The sequence below is a fragment of the Sinohyriopsis cumingii genome, chromosome 18, assembly GCF_028554795.1.
Source record: "Sinohyriopsis cumingii isolate HCF-2022 chromosome 18, ASM2855479v2, whole genome shotgun sequence".
Lineage (NCBI taxonomy): Eukaryota > Metazoa > Mollusca > Bivalvia > Unionida > Unionidae > Sinohyriopsis > Sinohyriopsis cumingii.
In genome coordinates this window covers 38,052,110-38,076,237 of record NC_142978.1, presented here as the reverse complement: position 1 = coordinate 38,076,237, position 24,128 = coordinate 38,052,110, and the positions used below count along the sequence as shown (strand labels likewise).

The following is a 24,128-nucleotide window of genomic DNA, read 5'->3' as shown; positions in this document are numbered from 1 at the left end:
TCAGCACATTGTAAGGATTGAATCAGCACACCATAAAGACTGAATCAGCACATTGTAAGGATTGAATCAGCACACCATAAAGACTGAATCAGCATATTGTAAGGATTGAATCAGCACACCATAAGGATTGAATCAGCACATTGTAAGGATTGAATCAGCACACCATAAAGATTGAATCAGAACATTGTAAGGATTGAATCTGCACACAGAAAGGATTGAAACGCCACATTGAAAAGATTATATCAGCACAGTGTAAAGATTGAATCAGCACATTGTAGGGATTGAATCAGACATTGTAAAGACATCTTCACAAGCCACCGCATCAAATCAAAATTAACGTGCTCAAATTTGAACACTGCTCCTATGTGATCGAGACAAGCGGAGCACACAACTTGAATGGGCTGATAGATAAGCAATTTTCCACTGTCTGTCCATATCTGCACCAATACCTTTCACTCAAATACACATGTAATGGTGTCACTCTGGTACACAGACATACTTTCGATGTTAAACTTACAAAGTATCCATTTTAGGTCGATTGCATCCATCATTTTCAACGGATCTACAATGAATCATGCTATTGGTTAGTTGGCATTATATACTAAGCGAGTTAACACATGAAATCCAATAGATATCCGCTAGGACAAAGCACCAATATAGCTGTTCAATCCACCAAGGTGTAGATAGGGTTATCAGAACCATGGCTAGCAAAGATGTAAAGATTGAATCGGTACACTGTAAGGATTGAGTCAGCACACTGTAAGGACTGAATCGGCATATTGTGAAGATTAAATTGGCACACTGTAAAGATTGAATCGGTACATTGTAAGGATTGAATCTACATTGTAAGGATTGAGTCAGCACATTGTAAGCATTGAATCGGCACACTGTAAGGACTGAATCAGCATATTGTAAAGATTAAATCAGCACACTGTAAAGACTGAACTGACACAGTGTAAGGATTGAATCAGCACATTGTTGGAGATTATCTAATACCAAGGCATTAATAGAGATGAAAATTAAGACAAGATCAAACTTACGTATGTATTCTGTTGTTCCAAATATTCTTGTTGCTTTTGATGTAAGAGCATTTGCTGTAATTAAATGTAATATTTTATGTAACAACACACTATCATATTTCCTGTTTGTTTTCGGATGGCAAAAAATAATTTTTTACTGTCCAAAAATCTACAAAAAATATTTCATCAAGTGTCCAAAATTATACAAAGAAAATAAACTCCATGCCCATGTAACCAAATCCACACACACAATACAACCAGGCAACTTGTTAAGTCACAACGCAAACTAATCACACAATAATTAATGAACACAGACATTACTTGCCTGCTTTCATCCAATTTATTTAGTCCACAAGAAAATGCAATTATGTTAGAAAACAACTTCACTCATGAAGCTAAATCTGTTATGTCTAATCAACTACCATCAACAATCTATGAAAATCTGCACAAGTATAATGTCCATTTATTTCAATTTGGTAATTGATTAAAAACAACAACGTAGATATATTGAATAACTGTAATTTTTCTAGACAGTTATAGCAATAGTGAATTTCAGTAGCAGGTGGGAGATTAGACGACCAGTTCTAAATATTACTAACGAAATGAATGAACCAATCCCTGCATATGAAGTCTGGTACTGTAACTTAGATAGTACTCACTGTAAATCTACATTCAAAAACTTGTAAAAGTCACATGTAAAAAACAAAAAAACTGGGACCCACTTTGTTCCCGGTTATGGTTTTTTTTTATAGTAAAGTTCATAGAACCTAATTCCAAAATATGTAACTTGCAAATCATGACTGGATGTAGGTTTTTAATATAGTATATCCACAATGGTTAATGATAAAGATTTTGAAAAAGAGATTTTGTCTTTTAATAAAAGGAGAGATATACTTTTATCATAAAATTTAGATTTATTTTCTTCCCTACAATCAGGTGGTTTCAATAAGAACAAAAATGAGCAATGAGTTGGAAAAGTAAGAGGAGGAGGGATGAAGTGGAGAGCAAACTTCCCTGTGGCAATCAGAGTGGAACATCCCTGTTTGGAGGGATTGGGGACTTCGTGTCTGTGTGTCAACCTAGCTGAATAATGTGCAATTTGTGATAATTTATTTTATAATCAAAACAATAATTCCTGTTATGGAAGGGATTTTTTCCTGACAAGTTTATGGGTTCTATACTGCTGAAATGAAGGAAAAAAATGTCAGCACAAACCTCATGTTCATTGATAATAAACCTGAACCAATGCAATATTTTCATAGTTCTTTGAACGAAATGAACATATCTCTTAATTACTTACTGGATAAAAATAAAGTCTAGTTTTAAAAAAGTGTTTAAAAAGCCATTAGAAAATCAAGTTGCTGAATGATACATGGAGAAAATGATTTATTTTGGTGCAAGTAAACCCTTGGCAAATGATGATGCAATTCTCCTAATACAGTATATATGCTGAAAAGTTTACAAATAAATTACAGACATGGTTTTAAAAGAACTTTAGTAATGAGGCTCACTTTCAATGTGTTATATTTGTGCTGTTTTATGTTCATCACATAATTTAATATTTGTTATGTAGATAAAAGTAAAAGGAAAATGTTTGACCCATGGATTGTCATTAGTATTGTTTGTATGTATTGCATTATTAAGCATCAACTTTAAACCTAACCTGATCTAAAAACAAAAATCGGATAGCCTCATACCTGGGACCCCAACTATTCTAGATCATCACCTCCCATACTCTTAGTTACTCAATGGACTTCTCATACATGTGAAAGAAATGTGTTGCTTTCATTCTGAAGTGCTTGAAAGACTCTGGTAAATTATTCAGCCCCCTGCTGAGGTTCCATCAGATGGTCTCTCCAATAAAGATCATTGGCTTGATTTAACCAAAATCTATGAACTTTGTGTATAAAGCAAATAAACTTTGAGTACAAAGCAAAACACATGACCAATGAATGAGCAACAGCATTATTTCTGCTTTCTGTTTCATTGGTTACCTATAATTAGCTGTTGCTTGTCCTGCATGAATCACAATGAGCTGTCCCTTGTTCAAATTGAATCAAGCAGTACTCATGCAACTGTATCCCATGGATCTGTGGTTCTTTATGGTGTCCTTCATGATTAGCCTATCTTGGGCTGAGAAATGGCATCGAAACCCAAAACAAGAACAAGATTTTCAAAATGGCTGCCATGGTGGCCAGACTGGATTTCAAGTCATTACCATCTTCATTAAGGACCATGTAGACATTAAAAAAATATTTTGGTCAAACCCCATGTTGATATAACATTCAATTCTGCACGAGTGATGGCAAAATGGCTGCTATGGCAGCCTTGCTGGATCTTGGGGCAGTTATTTAGTCTGGGCCATTTACATGATACTGGGTTCAGGGATGACTAGTCTTCATTCTGGCCCATTTACACAATGATGGATTCAGGGGTGACTGGTTTATGAGTGAGAATGAAGAGTATCCAAAGACCATCATGATCCAGAACCAGTCAAGGATGAGATTCTTAACAAAAACATGATAGACATAGATCAATAGATCTCGGGGCAGTAATTCAATCTGGGCCATTTACATGATACTGGGTTCAGGGGTGACTTGTCTTCATTCTCAGCCATTTACATCATGATTGGTTCAGGGGTGACTTATCTTCAGTCGGTGTCATTATCATGATGCTGGGTTCAGGGTTGACTTGTTTGAGTGAGATTGACGAGTATCATATGACCATTATAATCCAGAAACAGCAAGTGTGACATTCTTCACAAAAATATGATAGACACAGATGCTGAGATTGCAATGCTCCATGAATCTATCTCCTAGACCAAGGAAGAGATCAAATGTGTCAACAATAAAATGAGGACATATGAGAAAGGCTCAAAAGGCTATGGAAGGATTTGAAAAAGATTGAATGAATGCTGAAGAAAGCTGTTGATGAAGTATAGAACAAAACTGAATGACCAGATCAGGATTTAATGACATCATTTGAGTTTCGCACAATTAAACTATTACAACAAAAATGTGGAATTATGGTAACTATCAATGATTTAAGGCAAATGCAGGATATGGAAAAGACAAATGGGCAAAAATTGTAATGATTAGGGCTTCTCCCAAGCAGTGTTCTTCATGAATTATCTGCATCTACCTTTCATCTTCATCTCTCCTGCCATTTTTCAACTAATAATAGTTCACTTGGTGTGTTTGAAGTTATCTGTATTCAAGTTTTTACACTGAAAAACCATATCCTATATAACTGTCTATCATAATGGTGCTCAATTACCAGTCCATATAGAAAACTTCCATTCAAATTTGTATCCCCCCAAATTTTCATTTATTAAATTTTATCTGTCATACAGAATGCAGATTTTTCAGCAAAAATTCATAAAATTTTCTGGAGAATCCAGACTGAACGGCATCTCTGCATTATCAAGGTTATGTTTTGGCTGATACAAAGCAAAACCAGATGTGCACTTCAACAGATAATTTCAAAGTATCACATCTTATGCATATTACTGGCAGAAATGGCATTTGGCCCGGATCTTGAGAAATATGGACACAATTAAGAAAAGTGCATTATTTTCTGTTTCCTCAAATATATAAACATCATTATCGTAAATTTTCTATTGATGAACCCAAGTTTGATGAAGACTTGAAGCATCCATTACTTTTTACACAGTGTTTGCAGGGCATTTATCAATGATAAGCACAAGAATAAACAAAGTTCATGTCCCAAAAGATCCACAGCGTCCAGGAGCAAATAATAAATATCTCAAGACCCATCATAACTTAGTGTTTGTTTATAAAACTTGGAATTTGAATTTTGTTTTTATTTCTGAATATACTGTGGTCACATGTCTCTCAGTGTCCTTATATAACGTATTCAACATAGTTCCTGCATTAGCACCTCAAAGATCATTATCTGATTAAGTTTCATGAGGTAAAAACAGCCCACAACAATCTTTTATCAAGCATACATAAATGATGTTATAAATAAAGAATGTTCCCATCACATGTATGTATGTATGTATGTATGTATGTCTGTTTGTCTGTATGTATGTATCTATGTATGTACAGTGTATGTATGTATGTATGTATGTATGTATGTATGTCTGTCTGTATGTATGTCTGTCTGTCTGTCTGTCTGTATGTCTGTATGTATGCATGCATGTATGTATGTATGTATGTATGTATGTCTGTTTGTCTGTATGTATGTATCTATGTATGTACAGTGTATGTATGTATGTATGTATGTATTTATGTATGTATGTCTGTATGTATGTATGTATGTATGTATGTCTGTCTGTATGTATGTATGCATGCATGCATGCATGCATGTATGTCTGTATGTATGTATGCATGCATGCATGCATGCATGCATGCATGCATGCATGTCTGTCTGTATGTATGTATGCATGCATGCATGCATGCATGCATGTCTGTCTGTCTGTATGTATGCATGCATGCATGCATGCATGCATGTATGTATGTATGTATGTATGTATGTATGTATGTATGTATGTATAATTGGATATGGAATACCATTTTGGTTCTGATTTTAAGGCATTTACCAAATACTGAATACATGTAGCATCTGATTTTGTGGAACACTGTTCCATTTATAGCCCACTCTCTTGTTCATCAGAGTAATATATGGGATGAAAATGTTACTGCCTTGTATATCAAATGTCTTTAATTTTGTTCTGTATGGGTTGTTTGAGTTTTATGGATTTGTATGCAGTGAGGGAGTGGGAAGAGATTAGTGATGGGGTGGGGTAACAGCTGAATAATCAAGCCTTGCCATTCTAATCATATTAATAATTCAGTTTCTCTAGTCTAAGGGAGAGTAAGAATGTATACACATTGATGGTGATGGAATTCTATTTTAACAGCAGATGGCTTCAAAGGTGAGAGGGTACATCACTGACCACAGCCATAACTGAAAACTATTTAGTGCTATCAAACACATAAAGTTACATGGTAATGTGACAACAGCACAGTGTCATATTCCCAAAAGATCTTAAATCTTCTGGATTTTAGCAGATTTTTCCTTTGTACAGGGCAAGCTGAAATCATGATGTGAGGGCAAGATGATTTATGTTTTTCCTTTGTACAGGGCAAGCTGAAATCATGATGTGAGGGCAAGATGATTTATGTGCATTTAGTAATGGATATTGTCACAAAGTTATGACCTAAAAGAGCTGTGCACATATCAAGGCAAGTTAGGCATTACAGCAAATACTATTTCTAACCAATTACTTGATATATTTTGGTTATGCAGATCTACAATTACATTTGTTTTACATACCTCCAATGGCTAGATCATAAAAAATAACGAAATGAAATGTTATATAAAATAAAGGGGAAAAAACTTTACATGACAAAAGTAGTTCTTAACAAAAGGCAAACAAATTTCTTGCTTAAATATCTGACAATTATAATAGTAGTTTTTGCATAAAGTAAAGTTGTAGGATACCTTCAAAATTTGCAGGGTTACATGGAACCAAACAAAAAGTTGGCACAGCATAAAAAAAAGGTTGAAAAAAACATAAAAATATAGCAATTACAGGGACAAATATTATCATGTAATAACCCAATTATGACACTACCCACTGAAACAGTTAAAAATGCACAAAAAAACAAACCAAGGTACGGACGACCTAGTAAGTGCCTGGTAAAATCTAATGACACATTAGGTAATGCGTATATTGTTGTGGTTTCTACCAAACACAGATAGACAAAAGGGACATGTGAGGTAACAAGATTTCCTTCAAAGGGGCTAGCTCTCAAGTATCAAAAAGAATTTCCTGGAATACAAGATAAAACCATTTCTTTGTTTGAACTGCCTTTGGATTAGTGAGTGTAAATAGTAATTGTCCAAGCAGTTTAGCTGGAGCAGCATTAACAAACTTTTGCTAACAGACAGATATAGATTGGATGGCAGATGACATACAGCTGGCCATCCCATAACATCTTCTGATCCATGACTGCAAAACCTAAGAAACAAAGCTTAAATACAAAAGTAAGCAAAACATAAGTAGTTTGGAAAATCATGAAGCAAGCTGACTTGAATTGTATTTACTCATGAAATGGCTGGCTGAAAAAAATCTTGCAGCAATATGAAGCAAAATAACACAGAACATTTCAATCACCAACTTCAGTTCTGTAACTGGTAAATTTGTTACTTTGAAAAATAAATGAATCTCTACACCTACTACCATCAAAACATAAAGTTGATGTCTGCAGCCCATAAACAAAGTTGTGTGCAAATAACCAATAGGTACTATTGTCAAGACATAAAGCTGATGTCTGCAGCCCATAAACAAAGATGTGTACAATAACCAATAGGTACTATTGTCAAGACATAAAGCTGATGTCTTTAGCCAATAAACAAAGATGTGTACAATAACCAACAGGCACTATTGTCAACACATAATGTCTTTAGCCCATAAACAAAGTTGTGTACAATAACCAGTAGGTACTATTGTCAAGACATGAAAATGATGTCTGCAACCCATAAACAAAGTTGTGTGCAATAACCAATAGGTACTATTGTCAACACATAAAGCTGATGTCTTTAGCCCATAAACAAAGTTGTGTGCAATAACCAATAGGTACTACTGTCAACACATAAAGCTGATGTCTTTAGCCCATAAAAAAAGTTGTGTGCAATAACCAATAGGTACTATTGTCAAAACATAAAGCTGATGTCTGCAGCCCATAAACAAAGTTGTGTGCAGTAACCAACAGATACTATTGTCAAGACATAAAGCTGAGGTTTTTAGCCCATAAACAAAGTTGTGTGCAATAACCAATAGGTACCATTGTCAACACATAAAGCTGATGTCTTTAGCCCATAAACAAAGTTGTGTGCAATAGCCAATAGGTACTACTGTCAAGACATGAAGATGATGTCTTTAGCCCATAAACAAAGTTGTGTGCAATAACCAATAAGTACTATTGTCAAGACATAAAGCTGAGTCTGCAGCCTATACACAAAGTTGTGTGCAATAACCAATAGGTACTATTGTCAAGACATAAAGCTGATGTCTGCAGCCTATACACAAAGTTGTGTGCAATAACCAATAGGTACTATTGTCAAGACATAAAGCTGATGTCTTTAGCCCATAAACAAAGTTGTGTGCAATAACCAATAGGTACTATTGTCAAGGCATAAAAGCTGATGTCTTTAGCCCTATAAAAAAAGTTGTGTGCAATAACCAATCAGTACTATTGTCAAGACATAAAGCTGATGTCTTTAGCACATAAACAAAGTTGTGTGCAATAACCAATAGGTACTATTGTCAAGAAATAAAGCTGATGTCTTTAGCCCATAAACAAAGTTGTGTGCAATAACCAATAGGTACTATTGTCAAGACATAATGCTGATGTCTTTAGCCCATAAAAAATGTTGTGTGCAATAACCAATAGGTACTATTGTCAAGACATAATGCTGATGTCTTTAGCCCATAAAAAAAGTTGTGTGCAATAACCAATAGGTACTATTGTCAAGACATAATGCTGATGTCTTTAGCCCATAAAAAAAGTTGTGTGCAATAACCAATAGGTACTATTGTCAAGACATAATGCTGATGTCTTTAGCCCATAAAAAAAGTTGTGTGCAGTAACCAATAGATACTATTGTCAAGACATAAAGCTGAGGTCTTAAGCCCATAAACAAAGTTGTGTGCAATAACCAATAGGTACTATTGTCAACACATAAAGCTGATGTCTGCAGCCCATAAACAAAGTTGTGTGCAATAGCCAAATAGGTACTATTGTCAAGACATAAAGCTGATGTCTGCAGCCCATAAACAAAGATGTGTACAATAACCAATAGGTACTATTGTCATGAAATAAAGCTGATGTCTTTAGCCCATAAACAAAGTTGTGTGCAATAACCAATAGGTACTATTGCCAAGACATAAAGCTGATGTCTTTAGCCCATAAAAAATGTTGTGTGCAATAACCAATCGGTACTATTGTCAAGACATAAAGCTGATGTCTGCAGCCCATAAACAAAGTTGTGTACAATAACCAAACTCTTACATGCAATAATTTGAAATGTTTAAAGATTAAAGCTATCGTAAGAATCAGGATCACATCTGATTTGATGTATGATCTACATTATGTCATGATTTTAATTCTAAATAAATGTGCGTAACAAACAAAAAATAATGAAAGCAAGGAATTAAAAGACAAAATGGCTTTCAAAATCATATATACATCATTTACCCTCTTGTACAGTACATTGCAATAATCAAATACAAAAAGTGGATATTTTCATTCAAAAAGACCTTTATACTAATGACGGCTTATTAGTACTTTGAAATGAACTGATTACTTGTAACAAATGCACTGTACTATATATACTTCCATATGTTTTGAGTCTATGTGCAAACAGTGAAGACCCTCAGCTGCTGTCACATAATACATGAGCACATCTGGGTTAAGGGGATCCATGATGGGTGAGTGGTTAAACATGCTGCACTTACAAGTGAAAGGGCAATAGTTCAAATCCTACCACTGAACCATCTTGAGTCAGCTACCATGGTGTGTCCTTGGGCAATGCACTCTACTCCAATTGCCTTGGCACTAAATAACCTACATTTTGCTGTGCCGTAAAGCACCAAACCAAACCAAATTAGGGGCCATGTTGTTTTGTTGTACTAATTACTCGAAACAAATTGCACACACTCAGATCTGCCAGCGTGATATGCAACTGCAGATCTGGGTCCATGCAGTCTGTAGTTGAATCCAATGAATAAATATGGTAAGTTATGAGTTTTGTGATTACATATACAGTTCATCCTCCGTTAAGTAATACATTCTCATATCCATGGTAGCCTACTTCTGATACACCCATTTCTTCATTCAGTCATATATACCTTCCCCAACCAGATACCTTCCTTACACAATTAATAAAGATCCATTCCACAGCTGATGGCTTATGAGAGATTGCACTGTTCTAATTGATGATACAAAAGGCCAGAAATGCAAGTCGTTTCACGTCTCAGCAAGAAAAGGTGCATAATACCTTTGGCAAAAAGGATTAAAGTAAAGGTAAGCTACAAAAAGTAAAGTTCACAAGACAATCAAGGGCATAATTCTTCAATGATAATATGGGTTACTTGAAATTAAACTTGTTCAAGGGCACATAATATAAAGTTGCATACTGAATTTGGTTGAAATCCAACAAAAGCTTAGTTCTCGTGGGTCAGTAGTTCTTCCCTTAGTTTTCTAGGGTTCTTCCTCCACCAGTTATACTGGCCGCCATGTATAGCCTATCTTGTGCTGAAAAATGGCGTTAAACCCTAGAACAACAACAACAACAACAAAATCTTAGCAATCTTATGCTGCGAAAACCAAAGTCAAGAGAATAGGCAACTCCAGCAAATGATGTCATGAAACATCAGAAATCAAACACTTAAGAATTCATCGATTGTAAGTCACGTGCAACATTTAATTGAAATTAAGAAAATTTTGGTGAAGTTATCTTGCAGAAACCAAAGCCAAGAGGACCTATAACTATCCCAAACAAGACTAAACCCAAACAAGGCATTTTCAAGTCAATGTTCATACCAATCTGCCTAAGAACATATTGATAAATTCTTAAAATGTGCCAAAGCAACATCCAAAGATACGAAGTAAACTGTCATGTCTGACATTGGTCCACTATACACACTGTGGGAGTTGTATGGATTGATATAAAATACCTTAAGGTGTTCTTGTATTTGTTTTTCATGGTCTTGCATCATCCTCTGTTGTTGCTGCTGATACTGCTGAAAAAGCAGCTGTTGTTGAAGGTCTTGCTGCTGTTTCAGGGAGGCCAACTGTAATTGGTGCTGTTCAAACAGCTCTGCTGCATTCATGCTTGTAAAATCACGCCTCTCCAGAATTGGGGACCCAAGAGGAGATGCTTGTGGAATATCTGAAAAGGTAATAAGAACAAAGTCAACTTTACAAAATATGACCGGTCTCACACAAAACTCTGTTTTGCCATGATCATTACTGATGTTGGGAAATGGAATCAATTTTATGACTAATCATTACTTTCTCTTAGCCACTTGATAATCAGTTACTGATGTCCATTTTTGATGATCAATTATTGACATCAATAATCACAAAATTTGTTTCATAAGATGTTTGACAAGATAGGCTCTATATTTCAAAGTCAGAAGTCAACAGTGGACTGATGTAGAACTTAATTGTAAGTTAAACTGAAAAAATAAATCATAATCATGCGAGTGGAATTTTATTATTTACAGGCGTATATCAAAACAAGTCTTCTGGTAAAACCCCAATATCAATGTGATCTTCCCTCCAGGGTTAGTAGCATTAACCCTTTCAACACTATTTAAAATTTAAGCATAAGGTTCTCAATATTAGAACAACTTTTGAGTTGCAAAACAAAATTTCTGTGAGATTTTAAAATAACATCACTTTGATAATTTTAAAGTTATCTGACTGAATTTGGTGTCAAAATAAAGGTTGAAAATAAAATTTCACTAAATTCTGCACATGAATTATAACTTAAAATACAGTTGCAAACAGATAACAAAACAGTTATACAAATATCTTTTTGCCTCATTTTTGAAAATATCAAGGAACCAAAAATATAATCCAGCACTATCTGGACGTACTAATGATTAATTCCAGTATTAGGACACGTCTTTGCTTGAATTAGAGTCGTAATAACACCAACTCATGAGCCTAGAACTCAACAGCAATTCTGTACACCAACTCATGAGCCTAGAACTCAACAGCAACTCTGAACACCAGTTTCATCCACTTGGACTTTACAACACTGAATTAGTTACCAAGTATAATAAGGAAAATATGTCACAGCTGTTTCTTCAGACATATAAGGATTTTCCCCCTGCCACACCAGAACACCAAAATGATCCAGTTGCCCCATACTGCATTTTTGGCAGTTCAGAGCACAAATTGGACTATCAGCCACTCATGTATCCACAGAAACCAAACCAGACAGTGAGTGTGTGTGATTTGGATTTTTAACGTAGCTTTAACAATTTTTCAGTCATATCACTACCATGTCTGCAGTGTGGCAGTTTATAACAATGTCTAGCACTGTAGCATGATGTCCCACCCAGTCACATTATCCTCACACCTGGCAGACCAGTTCTAACACTAACCTCTTAATGCATAGCGCCAAGCAAGGTAGCTGTTAGTACCATTTTTTAAAAGTCTTTGGTATGACTCAGCTGGGATCGAACCCACGACCTTCCACATTCCGAGGCAAACGCTCTAACTACTAGGCCACCGGAGCGGTCCCATTTTGGCTCTGCCTTACTTTATCAGACAGGTTGATATGCACATAAAATTTGTAACTATTTAAGACAAGAACTCTTATCTCTTCCCTCTAAAGCATGTTCAAAGTACAGTATAATCAAGTAGAACAACAAAAGATGATGTATGGTAGACAAGAATAACTTTCTATCCATCAGACATCATATATATCTTCTTTCTTTTTCTAATTTTCTCAAACCATATCATGAGCCTGCAGATTAGGGTCTACATTGTTTGTTCTACTGATTACTTCCAACAAACTGCACAGAACCAGATCTGTTGGCACATTATGCGACAGCAGATATAGGTCTGTGCAGTTTGGAGATGGACTAGTCTTATAAACTAGTATATACAGTAATCAATGAGATATCTGAAAAGTCAAAAGCCTGAGCCACAATAAAGTGCACCCTCTTGTAACTGTCCATAAATCCAAATACAATAATTTTCTGCATAAAATCCTTACTGTGGGTCCTGTCATATAGTTTCCACACAAGTATTACTCAATGCAATAGTACTGAATTTAGAAAAGTATCACATGTGTCATCATTTTTTGGGACCACATAATGCATTAAAGCAATGGTGTTATATTTCCAGCATTAAATTTATTCAATTCAATAAGAAACAGTCATTCCAACATTTTCCTAGTTGTTTAAAGCTTATCTGACAGGCAGTTCACAAAATGGAAGAATCATATGCAGAGGTGTATTTTTTAGATTTACATTAAATCACTGGTAGCAAGTTTCCCTTTATAGCCATACATATAGATTTCTTGCAAAATTTGCAGCTCTATAAGCAGGTGTTAAGAGCTTAAAACAAAGTTAAATCCTAATTTGGAATCAATTAGCTGATAATGAAATATTTTTAAAAGTAACTTCCTACTTAATAAAACATTTTTGAACATTATAGTACACATTAAATCTTACTGATCTACAACTTTATGATCAATAATGGGTTTCTTTGTTTCACTGGCCTTTCAGCCTGAATATATTCTCCCCCACTAAGCTATAAAGACTAAGAGTGGCTACAGTTAACTCTAAAGATGCTAAAGGTTATCAGGGTGTTCACCCATTGTTTATAGCCTGGGTAATAAAATATGGTAAGCCATTGAATACCTGCATGCACTTTGTTTTCAAGCTGAAATCCTTTCGATTGAGCTGCAAATATATGTACTTTATCAATCCAAGCAGAGTTCAGCCCCTTCCAGTAAATAATTGACCTTAATCCAATGGTTAATTTTCCCACATGACAAACTCTCTCACTGAGCCACCAGTGTGGTACAGTGGGAACTAACAGAAGGTGGTTATATGATCTTGCCAAACAACTGACAAATGTTCAGCTGCAACCTGAAGGACACACAGTACTAATGGTATGGAAAAATGGGAACCAGCCTGGAAATGGGTGAACCTAAAATTGAGTATATATGGGTTTGGCTGACCAGTATTGGTTAATAATGTAAGTTATGTTGTAGGAAAAAGAACCTTTTAAGAGCTTATCCTAGTTGTAAGTGAGAAAACAATTTAGAGACATTGTTTTATTGATGAAATTTCAGTTGTTTAATTTAACAGTCTTGAGTTTGGAACACTCATTACTAAAATCAGCACCTGACTCTTTGGTGCGGAATTGAAAGCACATGTTTCAAACATATGCAGGTCCAGAAAATGCTGTGGCTCATATCCATTCCTCTGCACAGAAGCTGACTTCTAGGTTTCATCTATACTGTTAAATATAGGTTTGATCATGAGCACTCAAAAATTTTAAGTTATTGAATTTTTAATATCATGGGGTTTGCATACGTTTACTATGGGAACTGAATTAGTACCCTAAGTATTAAATAGATTTCACAAAATGTATGATCAAAGTGTTACTTAGAAAGCTCAAGCTCAGTCTCTAAATAAACATCTGCATATAACAGCAAGGCCAAGGAAAGGGAGTCTGACAATATTTATGACGACTAGACCTGATTATTTATAGACAATGATAGAGGACTTTAAACTTTATTAGACAGTGATGGAGGACTTCAAAACTTTATTAGACAATGATGGAGGACTTCAAAGATTTATTAGACAGTGATGGAGGACTTCAAATCTTTATTAGACAATGATGGAGGGCTTCAAAACTTTATTAGTGATGGAGGACTTCAAAACTTTATTAGACAGTGATGGGGGACTTCACAACTATTAGACAGTGAGGATGAATTCTTGGACTTTGTACCAGATGACACTGGGTAGTGATATTTATAGGATACTGTGGCTAAAAAGAGAATGCTGATTTACCTTCAGGTTTGTACACATTTAATATTATTTTCCTTTGATCAAGGACCTGGGTAACCAATTGTTAGGAAAAATCTAACAGCTCTAGTTAACTCCCTATTTTAAAAGGAATCTAAATTTAAATGTAATTATAGCTGTGATCTATCATAATCAATAAATAAATAAATTTCTCAAGAGAACTTTGAGAATTATATACAACTGTATCTTCTCATCTAAGACATAGATACCTACAATATCACCTGACATAATTAAATCTTGACTGTAATATGTCACTTTGGTAATGCTTGAATTTAATATAGTTTGCTCAGCATCAGTCCAGAAAGTTCTCAGGGAATAATTTCTCATAAGTGATGGTCAACCATAGTACAAGAAGAGAGCTGCATGTAGAACTAGAAGGCTACATACTGAATTAAATGCGTAGGATGAAAAACTCTCTTGCTTGTCTAAATTCCCCAAGTGGAGTGCGGTAATACATCAGAAAAGGAGCTATATAATAAACAGCATCAACAACGTAATACACAGCAAGTTTATCATCAATTTATTTTGAAATGAAACTCCACAAAATACTGACCACAATGCTGAAAATTTTGGTCTGTACACGTTTTACCTACCACCTTTCATTGGTGCTAAGGTGAAATATGGTATGAACTGTGGATAGCGACTCTTTTATAGCGGGTATCACATGATTTTATTTACCTTTAAAGAGCATGTCTCAGGCAAGTGTTAGGGTGAAGATACAAATTTATACAAGCAAGGCTGATGGATTATTTCCAATCTCTTTCCTGTACTTCTCCAAAAACCATTTTGATGTGTTCTGAGGGAGTTTACAGGTTTTATAACAAGACGGCAAATAAATGATTTGCACGAAGGCAATAAATTACTCTTTTTATGGGTCATCTGTCTTGCCACTTCAAGATTAAAGACGAACATTTTATAATATTCATTTCCTTTGCTGGGTTTGTGAAATGCAGTAACTGATAATGTCACAGGCTTTGACAGAGTGATATTCAAATTAATTCCTGCTAATGTATTTGTGCTATACACATGCAATCAGCTGTAAACAACACAAACCTGGATCTGCTGGCATGTGATGTTCTATAAATTCTGGGTCTATACTGTTCCATTTTTTTATTTTGTTTCCAGGTTTCCAGCAAATAATGTAGACCAGGGTCTGCTGGTACACTGTGTTCTGGAAGATCTGGTCTATTCTGTTTGCAATTGTGCATGTATTGCACACAAATAGATATGATACCTGATCACATCAAACCCAAGCTCTTCACTCTGATAAAGACATCTTATTTACCAATTTTAAAGTAGGTGCCATATATACTCACCTGTAAGATGAGTCCAACTGCAAACTGCAACGACTCAGATCTATCGCTGCATAATGTGCCAGCAGACCTAGGTCTGTGCATTTTGTTGAGTAATCAGTAGAACAAACAACACTGACCCTGATCTGCTAACACATTATGCTATGGCAGATCAGAATCTGTTATTTGCAGTTTGACTCAACTTATAAGTGTGTATATTATGTTAGGCACAAGTTACATACATACTAGAATGGAAACAGGTATTTATTTTCTTTATTTTTTTAAAAAAAACCACAAATTTACTCCATTCTATGCATGTATTTTCAATCTATTATTTTGTCATAGCTGTTAAAATTCTAAATATGTTTGGTTTCTTCTGGCGGTCAACACAGCAGCAACATACAAAGGTACAGGAGTTTAAAGGCAGAACAGCAGAATCACATACTGTATGTAGTAGTGATTAAGTTTAGGTGTTCTAAAGAGTCGAACAAAACAAAGATAAAACTAAAAAGACGTGAAATCCTTGATGCAATATAAAATTTTGTATGCAAGTCCACTTTTTAAAGAAATTAAGACCTTAACTGGAACATGGTGCCAAGGCAACTGAAGCAAACTGCCTTGCCCATCATGGTGGCCAACCCTGGCTGATTTAATGGTAGGATTAGAAGATGCATCCTATCAGTCGAAAACCATTTCTTCAAGACTGACTCAGTAAAAAAAAGCAAACTCCTGAATTTATTAAGGCAACAACTTATAAAGCATAAACCTTGGGAAATTAACCAAAAAATTTATATTTGTAAGTGCACAGTGTGATAAGCACATCAAATACTAACAAACTTATAGCATATACAGCATATATATAGTCCAGTCCAAAGGCAAACATCAACGACCCTAATCTGCCATCACCACCCAGCTGTACTTTTTCCATCGTATACTCTGGAAAAGGATGGAATACGATGGAAAAACATGGAAAACCCTGGAAAACGATGGAAAAATGAAATATTCTGCAGAATTTAGCATGGAAACCCTGGAAATTGTGCATGGAAAATGCTGGACATTTTGGACTTTGAAATTTTTCAGCATGGAAAACCCTGGAAAATGATGGACATTTTGGACTCTGAATTTTTTTCAGCATGGAAAACCCTGGAAAAGCATGCACAGTTTAGACTTAGAATTTTTTGGATAAATTTCAGCATGGAAAACCCTGGAAAAGGATGGACAGTTTGGACTTAGAATTTTTTGGATAAATTTCAGCATGGAAAACCCTGGTAAAAAACTGAGTCAATTTTCAAGATTGGTACTAAGAATTATTTTTAATTACCTAAAGAAAGAGCAATCATGACTAAACTGCGCTGTAACACAGATTTTTGAACTTGAAACTAAACTATTATTTCAAACCTATGATAAATATATACTGAGAAATAGAGGACACAAGTCCAATAAACAAACTAAACCATACACACACACACACACACACTTGACCCCTGCTTTAAAAAGACAAACCACAAGTGTTGAAGTAGTACATCATTTATTGTATGTACCACATATGTAATTTAAATGTTCATTATCAAAAGAACATCACTATACAAAAATGTTGGTGTAACACAAACTATACATGTATGAAAAGATATCCTGAAAAATTAGTTAAATCCTGACCAGAAAATATCTGGTGCATATAAAATCATAAATATGTCCAAATCTGTTCACCACATGAGCTTGACACTACAGTGTATCAGTATGAAATTCTGCTGTGCAATGGTGAGAGCCATTTTAGTCCTTTTCATGATGATTGGGGAGAACAGTACCATAAATGGCATTCCAATTTCAACAACAATAATAGGTTCTCGAAGACACTTGATCCTATTTTTGATGACGAAAGGAAGTCTTCTTTCTTGTCAGAGCCAACTTCATTCCAAAGAGATGTTTGCTCATAATTATTAGTTATGTACACCTGTACAGCCCCCAGTTTCGCACAGTTCTTCTTTATCAGAGTACAATTTTTTGCAGATCTCACAATAAAAATTGTATTTGAGATACTCCTTACTGAATTCATATTTTTCCTTCAAATCTTTGACAATTGTCAATCCTGTGTTTGCTGAAGGAAGATGCAACTGAATTAAGTCCAAAAAGTCACATATTTTGCATCTGACAAATTATGTCTTGTTGGCAAAGCCCCAAGGACAATAACATGTTCAGACTTTATGATTTCACTACAATATATATCTTGTTATGGGGCTATGACATGAAGTGGGGGATCTGTGACATGGGATGGGTAAGACTGAGTTGCTTCATTCACCTGATGATACTGTTCATCGTCTGAACTTGATTAAAACTCTATACTTTCTTCTGAGTCAGATGAAAAACTCATGTCACTGTCACCATATATAGCTGGTTCATCTGTTGATATTCTCATTATATTTGAAGAGTTAGTATTATGTACAGTCACCAATTTCATAATCTCCAAGACCAACAGAACTGGATTCACCTAGATCAACAACACTGTAATGAGAAATACAAATTTTAGTGAACATGTATAATTCATATTAAAATCGTAACATTCAAACATTATTGTTTTGTTGTGGGAATTGAATATGTACAGTTAATATTACACTGTTACAGTAGTTTAGTTTGACAAATCCAATGTTAATGCATGCATCATTTAAACATGGGTAATGCAAACATGATACACAATGAATGCATGTAAATGACAAGTAATTGATACACAATAATATATTCAATCATACAAAGTACATGTGATACAACATACACTTCATAAATTTATGTGGTTTTCAGAAAAACAACTCAAGTTTCATAACGTTTTAGGGCATTATAAGAAAAATGAAAGTAAAAATTATATTTAACATTTTAAATAATTAAAAACTGAAGTATGACGATGCATAACAATAAATTATTAGATCTTGTTCTGCAAGAATCAATACTGATCAGATATTTCCTGGAATTTCTGTAATTGGCTGATTTGGTTGTATATGGTGTACATTGTGCATATATTGTGTATGGTGTGTTGGATAACCCATACAGAGTGAATGTTCTGTTCAAACATACACATTGAATATTCTGTCTGTAAATACTGAATGATTTCACCATATACTCAGATTATGTTGAACTCTGAAAATTCCACTTAGTGTTGTATAGTGAAATTTGTTTATTCCTTAAATTATTGATATGGTAATGAAACTGTGTTTAAGATATGAGCCATGTTAAGCTGTGAATGTACTAGGTAAGAACAAATGTATAAAGAATAATGCTTATCTTAACACAAATAAACAATGTTGTGGGAGACAGCTGCAGACATTATTTAAAATGTAAAAAAACTCTATTACTCCTGGAATTACCATTGTTTTCTCTTCCTCCAGTACATGGTGCTTTTAGGAATGGACTTAGTGGAATTAACTTCAAACTGCTTATATATTTTGTCCTGAACGCAAGTACCTGTAATACACAAACAGCATTAAAACGTTTACAGACTGTACAGTCAGACTGATTAAAACATTAACATATCGTTCAAAAATCATCTTCATGGTAAAACTTGTGTAAATTTTGACCTTGCTAAGATTAATGTGAAATTTTTCAAAATTTCTTTTTCCAGGACTTAAGTTACTTAAGTTATGATTTTAGTTATATATGTAGCAGTCTGAAAATTTAGCAGTAACCTAAAGACCTTTTTTGGCTAGATCTACAAATACTCAAGAAATTCACAACTTTATCATAATACCAGAGCAGTCCCTGTTTGGGCTTACATGTTATCACTGGAGTTAACATTTCCATGACTGACAATTACAAGGTTATGGCTGCTAAAATAAAATTTTATATATATATATATATATATATATATATATATATATATATATATATATATATATATATATATATATATATATATTGAAAAACAAAAATACCTAATTTTAAAACTGGTGCAAGAGGAAACTTGTTTTTGACCTTGTATATCTTTTCACATTTATTGAAATACTTGCTTACAATTTAATTACCAGTCATACATATATAGAGTTGGGCGGTTAATCATATAGTAAGTTATTCTTGGGCAAACGAGATAAAGTCGAGACTCTGTTTATTTCATACTCACCTATAATATTTGGGTGTTCAATTTGTGTTGTCTTTCCATTTGTGTCCACACCTCGACACGATATTGCCTCTTGGTCGTAAACTTTGTCTTCTAAAACCACTTTAATTTACTGTAAACCGATCATTCCCCAACAAATCCAAATCACGGCATTGGTATCCGATGTATACATATTAACTCTTTAGATAAATCATATATCAACAGAGAACAAAATGTCTGATTTTTCTGTCAAGTATTCGCCTTCATGTATCGGAGTCACGTTTTTGTCAGGCAGAAATAGCCGAAGTTGTTCCGTATGATGATGGCTGATGAAGCTGACTATGATGGGATATAAAATTATGAACTTATTTTTTTTTAACCAATTACTACATTGAAAAAGCCGGCATATTTCGATTTCATGCGTTAGAACCAAATTTTCTGTAAAAAGGAAAAAAAAAAAAAAAAGAAAAAAAACAGTTTCTGTAAATTTTGGTTCAAATATGCCACCGTAAAACACTTTGGATAACCAGTCTAGCATTTGGGCGCAATTTTCGATTGGAGTGTCATTGAAATTGCACAATATAAAATATCCCAGGATTTTAAGATGACCACTGAACCAGAAATATCCCTGGTTATATGGGTGAATCATCGTTCAGGGAGGCATAATCTGTATGGCTGATGTACACTCGCCACGAAAAGAAATGAAGGAATATCGCACAGGAGAGAAAGTGATGGCGGTTTATCGTGGATTCAAGGGATACCATGAGTGTATTATTGCGGAAATTGCAGTCATTACTCAGTCCAAATGTAACAAAATTATTTGCACGGCCGCCAAGTACCTTAGCTGCGAAAGACTTTGCGTGACATAAATTTACGGAAAGCTATTACGAAATATGTTCTATGGAACAATTTCTCTTTTTTTTATGCTGTTTGAAGACTGATAAATTAAACGTCAGACTTGTAAGGATATTGAAAGGTATGTGTTATGTTTTAAACTTCATAATTGGCAACATTTTTTACTTATCCTAATGCACAATGACCAGTCATCTCATGGCTGTCTTTCAAAAAGTTGGTACATGCCGGCCTTGCAAATATACATTTCCAAATTGTAAATTTCACTTTAAAGTTTATTCACCCATGATATTATTAATGATCTGACTGGTATTTATATTTGTATTTTTTACATTTTCGTTATTATTTTCCAGACAATGTGCTATTTGTAGCAATAAGTTATATTTGTTTTAATTAATTTTAGACTGTGACTCGGAAATATACCGGTAGATCTCTTTTCCAATTAATCTTCAATTCAGATTATGGCTTGTTTCTGTCTATCCAATTTATATTCAGCCATTTCAGTAATATTTAATAGTAACTTACTGTATAATTAATAAGAATGTACAGTTGTAAACTGTTTGAAATGATTATCAATTTTCCTCACCAAAAATGCTTGTTTAGTTTGTGTCCTTTAATTTCAGAAAAAAAGTTGCAAGGCACAGTTATGTAAACAACTTGATGGCGACAGCTGACAGCTTCATTGAAATTCTTTGATCTTTTAATTTGAATTAAGCAAGTGAGAGGTAATACCACATTTGTTTCAAATTCAAATGTCTAGAACATTAGCTGTAACCTGCAGTTGTGTATGTAGATAAGAAAATATATCAGAAACTTAGTGCATATGAATCATCATGGTGAAAATTTGGATAAAATTTTTTTTTCACACGCAGCATGAGGCAGAAATATGTGAAATTTTGGATTTTAACAAAAGCTGCTAAATAAATGTTCAGAATGCTGTACAGTTCTGGTGAATATATTGGCAAGATGCTAACTGGGGCAAGAGCCAATAATGAGTACACACAAGGCCACCTCTCCAAGACCAGTCCAGAATTCAAATAATTTATGGTATATTTTAAATTATTAACCATGCATTTTAAACTTTGTTAACCTATGACAAAATATATGCCAAATTGTAACAAATTTTTTTTATGAACTAAGGCTGGAGATGCTAGCTGGGGCAAGAGCCAATAATGAGTACACACAAGGCCACCTCTCCAAGACCAGTCCAGAATTCAAATAATTTATGGTATATTTTAAATTATTAACCATGCATTTTAAACTTTGTTAACCTATGACAAAATATATGCCAAATTGTAACAAATTTTTTTTATAAACTAAGGCTGGAACATTATTGTGAAATTTAAACATATGCACAACTACTACTTGAAACATTATAGTGTAGACAGGCAATATTCAAATGGACAATGTAAATCTACTTTCAGTTTAAATGGTATAATCACAACTGCATGTATATGGTAGCCAGTTTGTGTGTGCGTGATTCAGATGTTTAATTCATACACGTGAATGGAGTAGAGGCATCAAAAGACGTTTGCATGAGGTAAAGGGTTAATGCCGAGCACCAGGCGAGGCAGCTAATACATGTAGTACCATTTTTTTAATAAGTCTTTGGTATGACTCGGTTAAGGGTTCAAACCTGTGACCTCTCACACCCATAGCAGGCGCTCTAACTACTTAGACTTAGGCCACAGGAGCAGTTAGGTAGCCAGTTCAATTTGTGATTGAAACCACAGGTTTTTAAGCCTATTAAGTTAGACATCAAGCCAAGTGAATCATTACAATTACCAACCTCAGGGATTGTAAAAGTACTGTAATTGCATGAAATGTTTCAGGCATAACTCTCATTCTCTCACTCCCCCCCCCCCCCCTCTCTCTCTCTCTCTCTCTCTCTCTCTATATATATATATATATATATATATATATATATATATATATATATATATATATATATATATATATATATATATATATGTATACATACATATACACACACATGGGATTGAAATAAATTTGAAATCTTGCTTGATTCTATTCATTAATATACAATGATTTGTATTTCAGAAATCATCAAGGTGAAGTATAACATTGGGGAGGTGATGGTGAGGCAGAAGCTTTGCGATTTGGTTAAACCATCAAGAGTACCATCACTTCCACAGACTCCAGTGGTGACAACAGAAAAATAAGAAATGTGGTGAATGAACTATGAAACAACACGTGTAAAAAAAATATTTAAAATTTTTTAAATTAAAATTGAGATAGAAATGAACGTGAATTTCTGTTATTTTGTTGTTAAGATTGCTTCAAAATAAATTCAAACTATAACTAGAGTAAGAGAACATATTTTTAAAAAACTCGGAAGATGTTAAGGAGCCAGTAATCTGGATTTTATGACACACCAGTAGAAGTGTAGCGACATTTTTATGACAACTTAAGCCATGTTGTCTACTGAATACTAGAGCACAACCTAATTAAGCTACCAGTGACAAGTATAATTTTTAATTTTTGTTTCCTTGTTTAAAAGTTACTAAACATCACAGTCAATACAAGGAGTTGGTTGGGGTAATTTGGATCATGTTCTTCTTGAAATTATCATCAAATAAAAGTTGCATCACTGTTAAAAATCTCGTTTTCATAAAATATTTCAACAATTTTCTGCTAAATTTTAGTGTTGTCCAGGGTTTTCCAGCCTACCCTGGATAAAGACTGGAATATTAGTCCAAATGCTCCAGCATTTTCCATGCTAGAATTGTCCAGGGTTTTCCAGCGTTTTCCATGCTAGAATTGTCCAGGTTTTTCCAGCCTACCCTGGACATAGCCTGGAATATAGTCCAAATACTCCAGCGTTTTCCATGCTAGAACTTTCCAGCGTTTTCCATGCTAGAATTGTCCAGGGTTTTCCAGCCTACCCTGGACATAGGCTGGAATATTAGTCCAAATACTCCAGCGTTTTCCATGCTAGAATTTTCCAGCATTTTCCGTTGTTTTTCATGGAATATGATGGCCATTCTACAGCCGGGCATGGTTCCCATGCTTTTCTAAATATAATTTTCCAGGTCTTTTCCAGGAGGAAATGATTTTTTTTAAGGTTAACATATGACCATTACTGAATGGAATTAAAGAACATTTTGGATTATAAAACATGCATTTTCCAAATCTGAAGATGTTTCTCTTTCAAGACTATGCAAAACATATATGTCAGAAAGATGATCATGTACAAAACCACAGAATGAGTCACATGAAACAAATTTGACTATATTCCCATAAATTGGCATTTAAAAGCCATTTCAATGTACAGA

The 24,128-nt window shown here is 34.4% G+C and overlaps 1 protein-coding gene and 2 long non-coding RNA genes across 11 annotated transcripts in view; 1 reads left to right on the top strand and 2 right to left on the bottom strand.

The window, feature by feature from the left end:
* Positions 1 to 24,128, bottom strand: part of LOC149776422 (histone deacetylase 5-like) — a 348,169-nt gene that overhangs the window by 177,307 nt on the left and 146,734 nt on the right. For 8 of the 9 annotated variants that reach the window (XM_089940838.1, XM_089940835.1, XM_089940842.1 and 5 more), the window contains 2 exons: positions 10,729 to 10,943; positions 1,041 to 1,094 (listed from right to left, as the gene is read on the bottom strand). In XM_089940838.1, coding sequence (XP_089796964.1) covers positions 1,041 to 1,094; positions 10,729 to 10,943 — 269 coding nt within the window. The remainder of the gene's footprint in view (positions 1 to 1,040; positions 1,095 to 10,728; positions 10,944 to 24,128) is intronic. The other variant, XM_089940836.1, reaches the window with a different exon arrangement.
* Positions 9,830 to 23,451, top strand: LOC149776425 (uncharacterized). The gene is made up of 3 exons (XR_016416043.1): positions 9,830 to 10,075; positions 21,456 to 21,557; positions 22,894 to 23,451. It is a non-coding gene; the product is annotated as an uncharacterized LOC149776425 (long non-coding RNA).
* Positions 17,414 to 19,409, bottom strand: LOC149776426 (uncharacterized). The gene is made up of 2 exons (XR_016416213.1): positions 19,256 to 19,409; positions 17,414 to 18,401 (listed from the first exon to the last, which is right to left on the bottom strand). It is a non-coding gene; the product is annotated as an uncharacterized LOC149776426 (long non-coding RNA).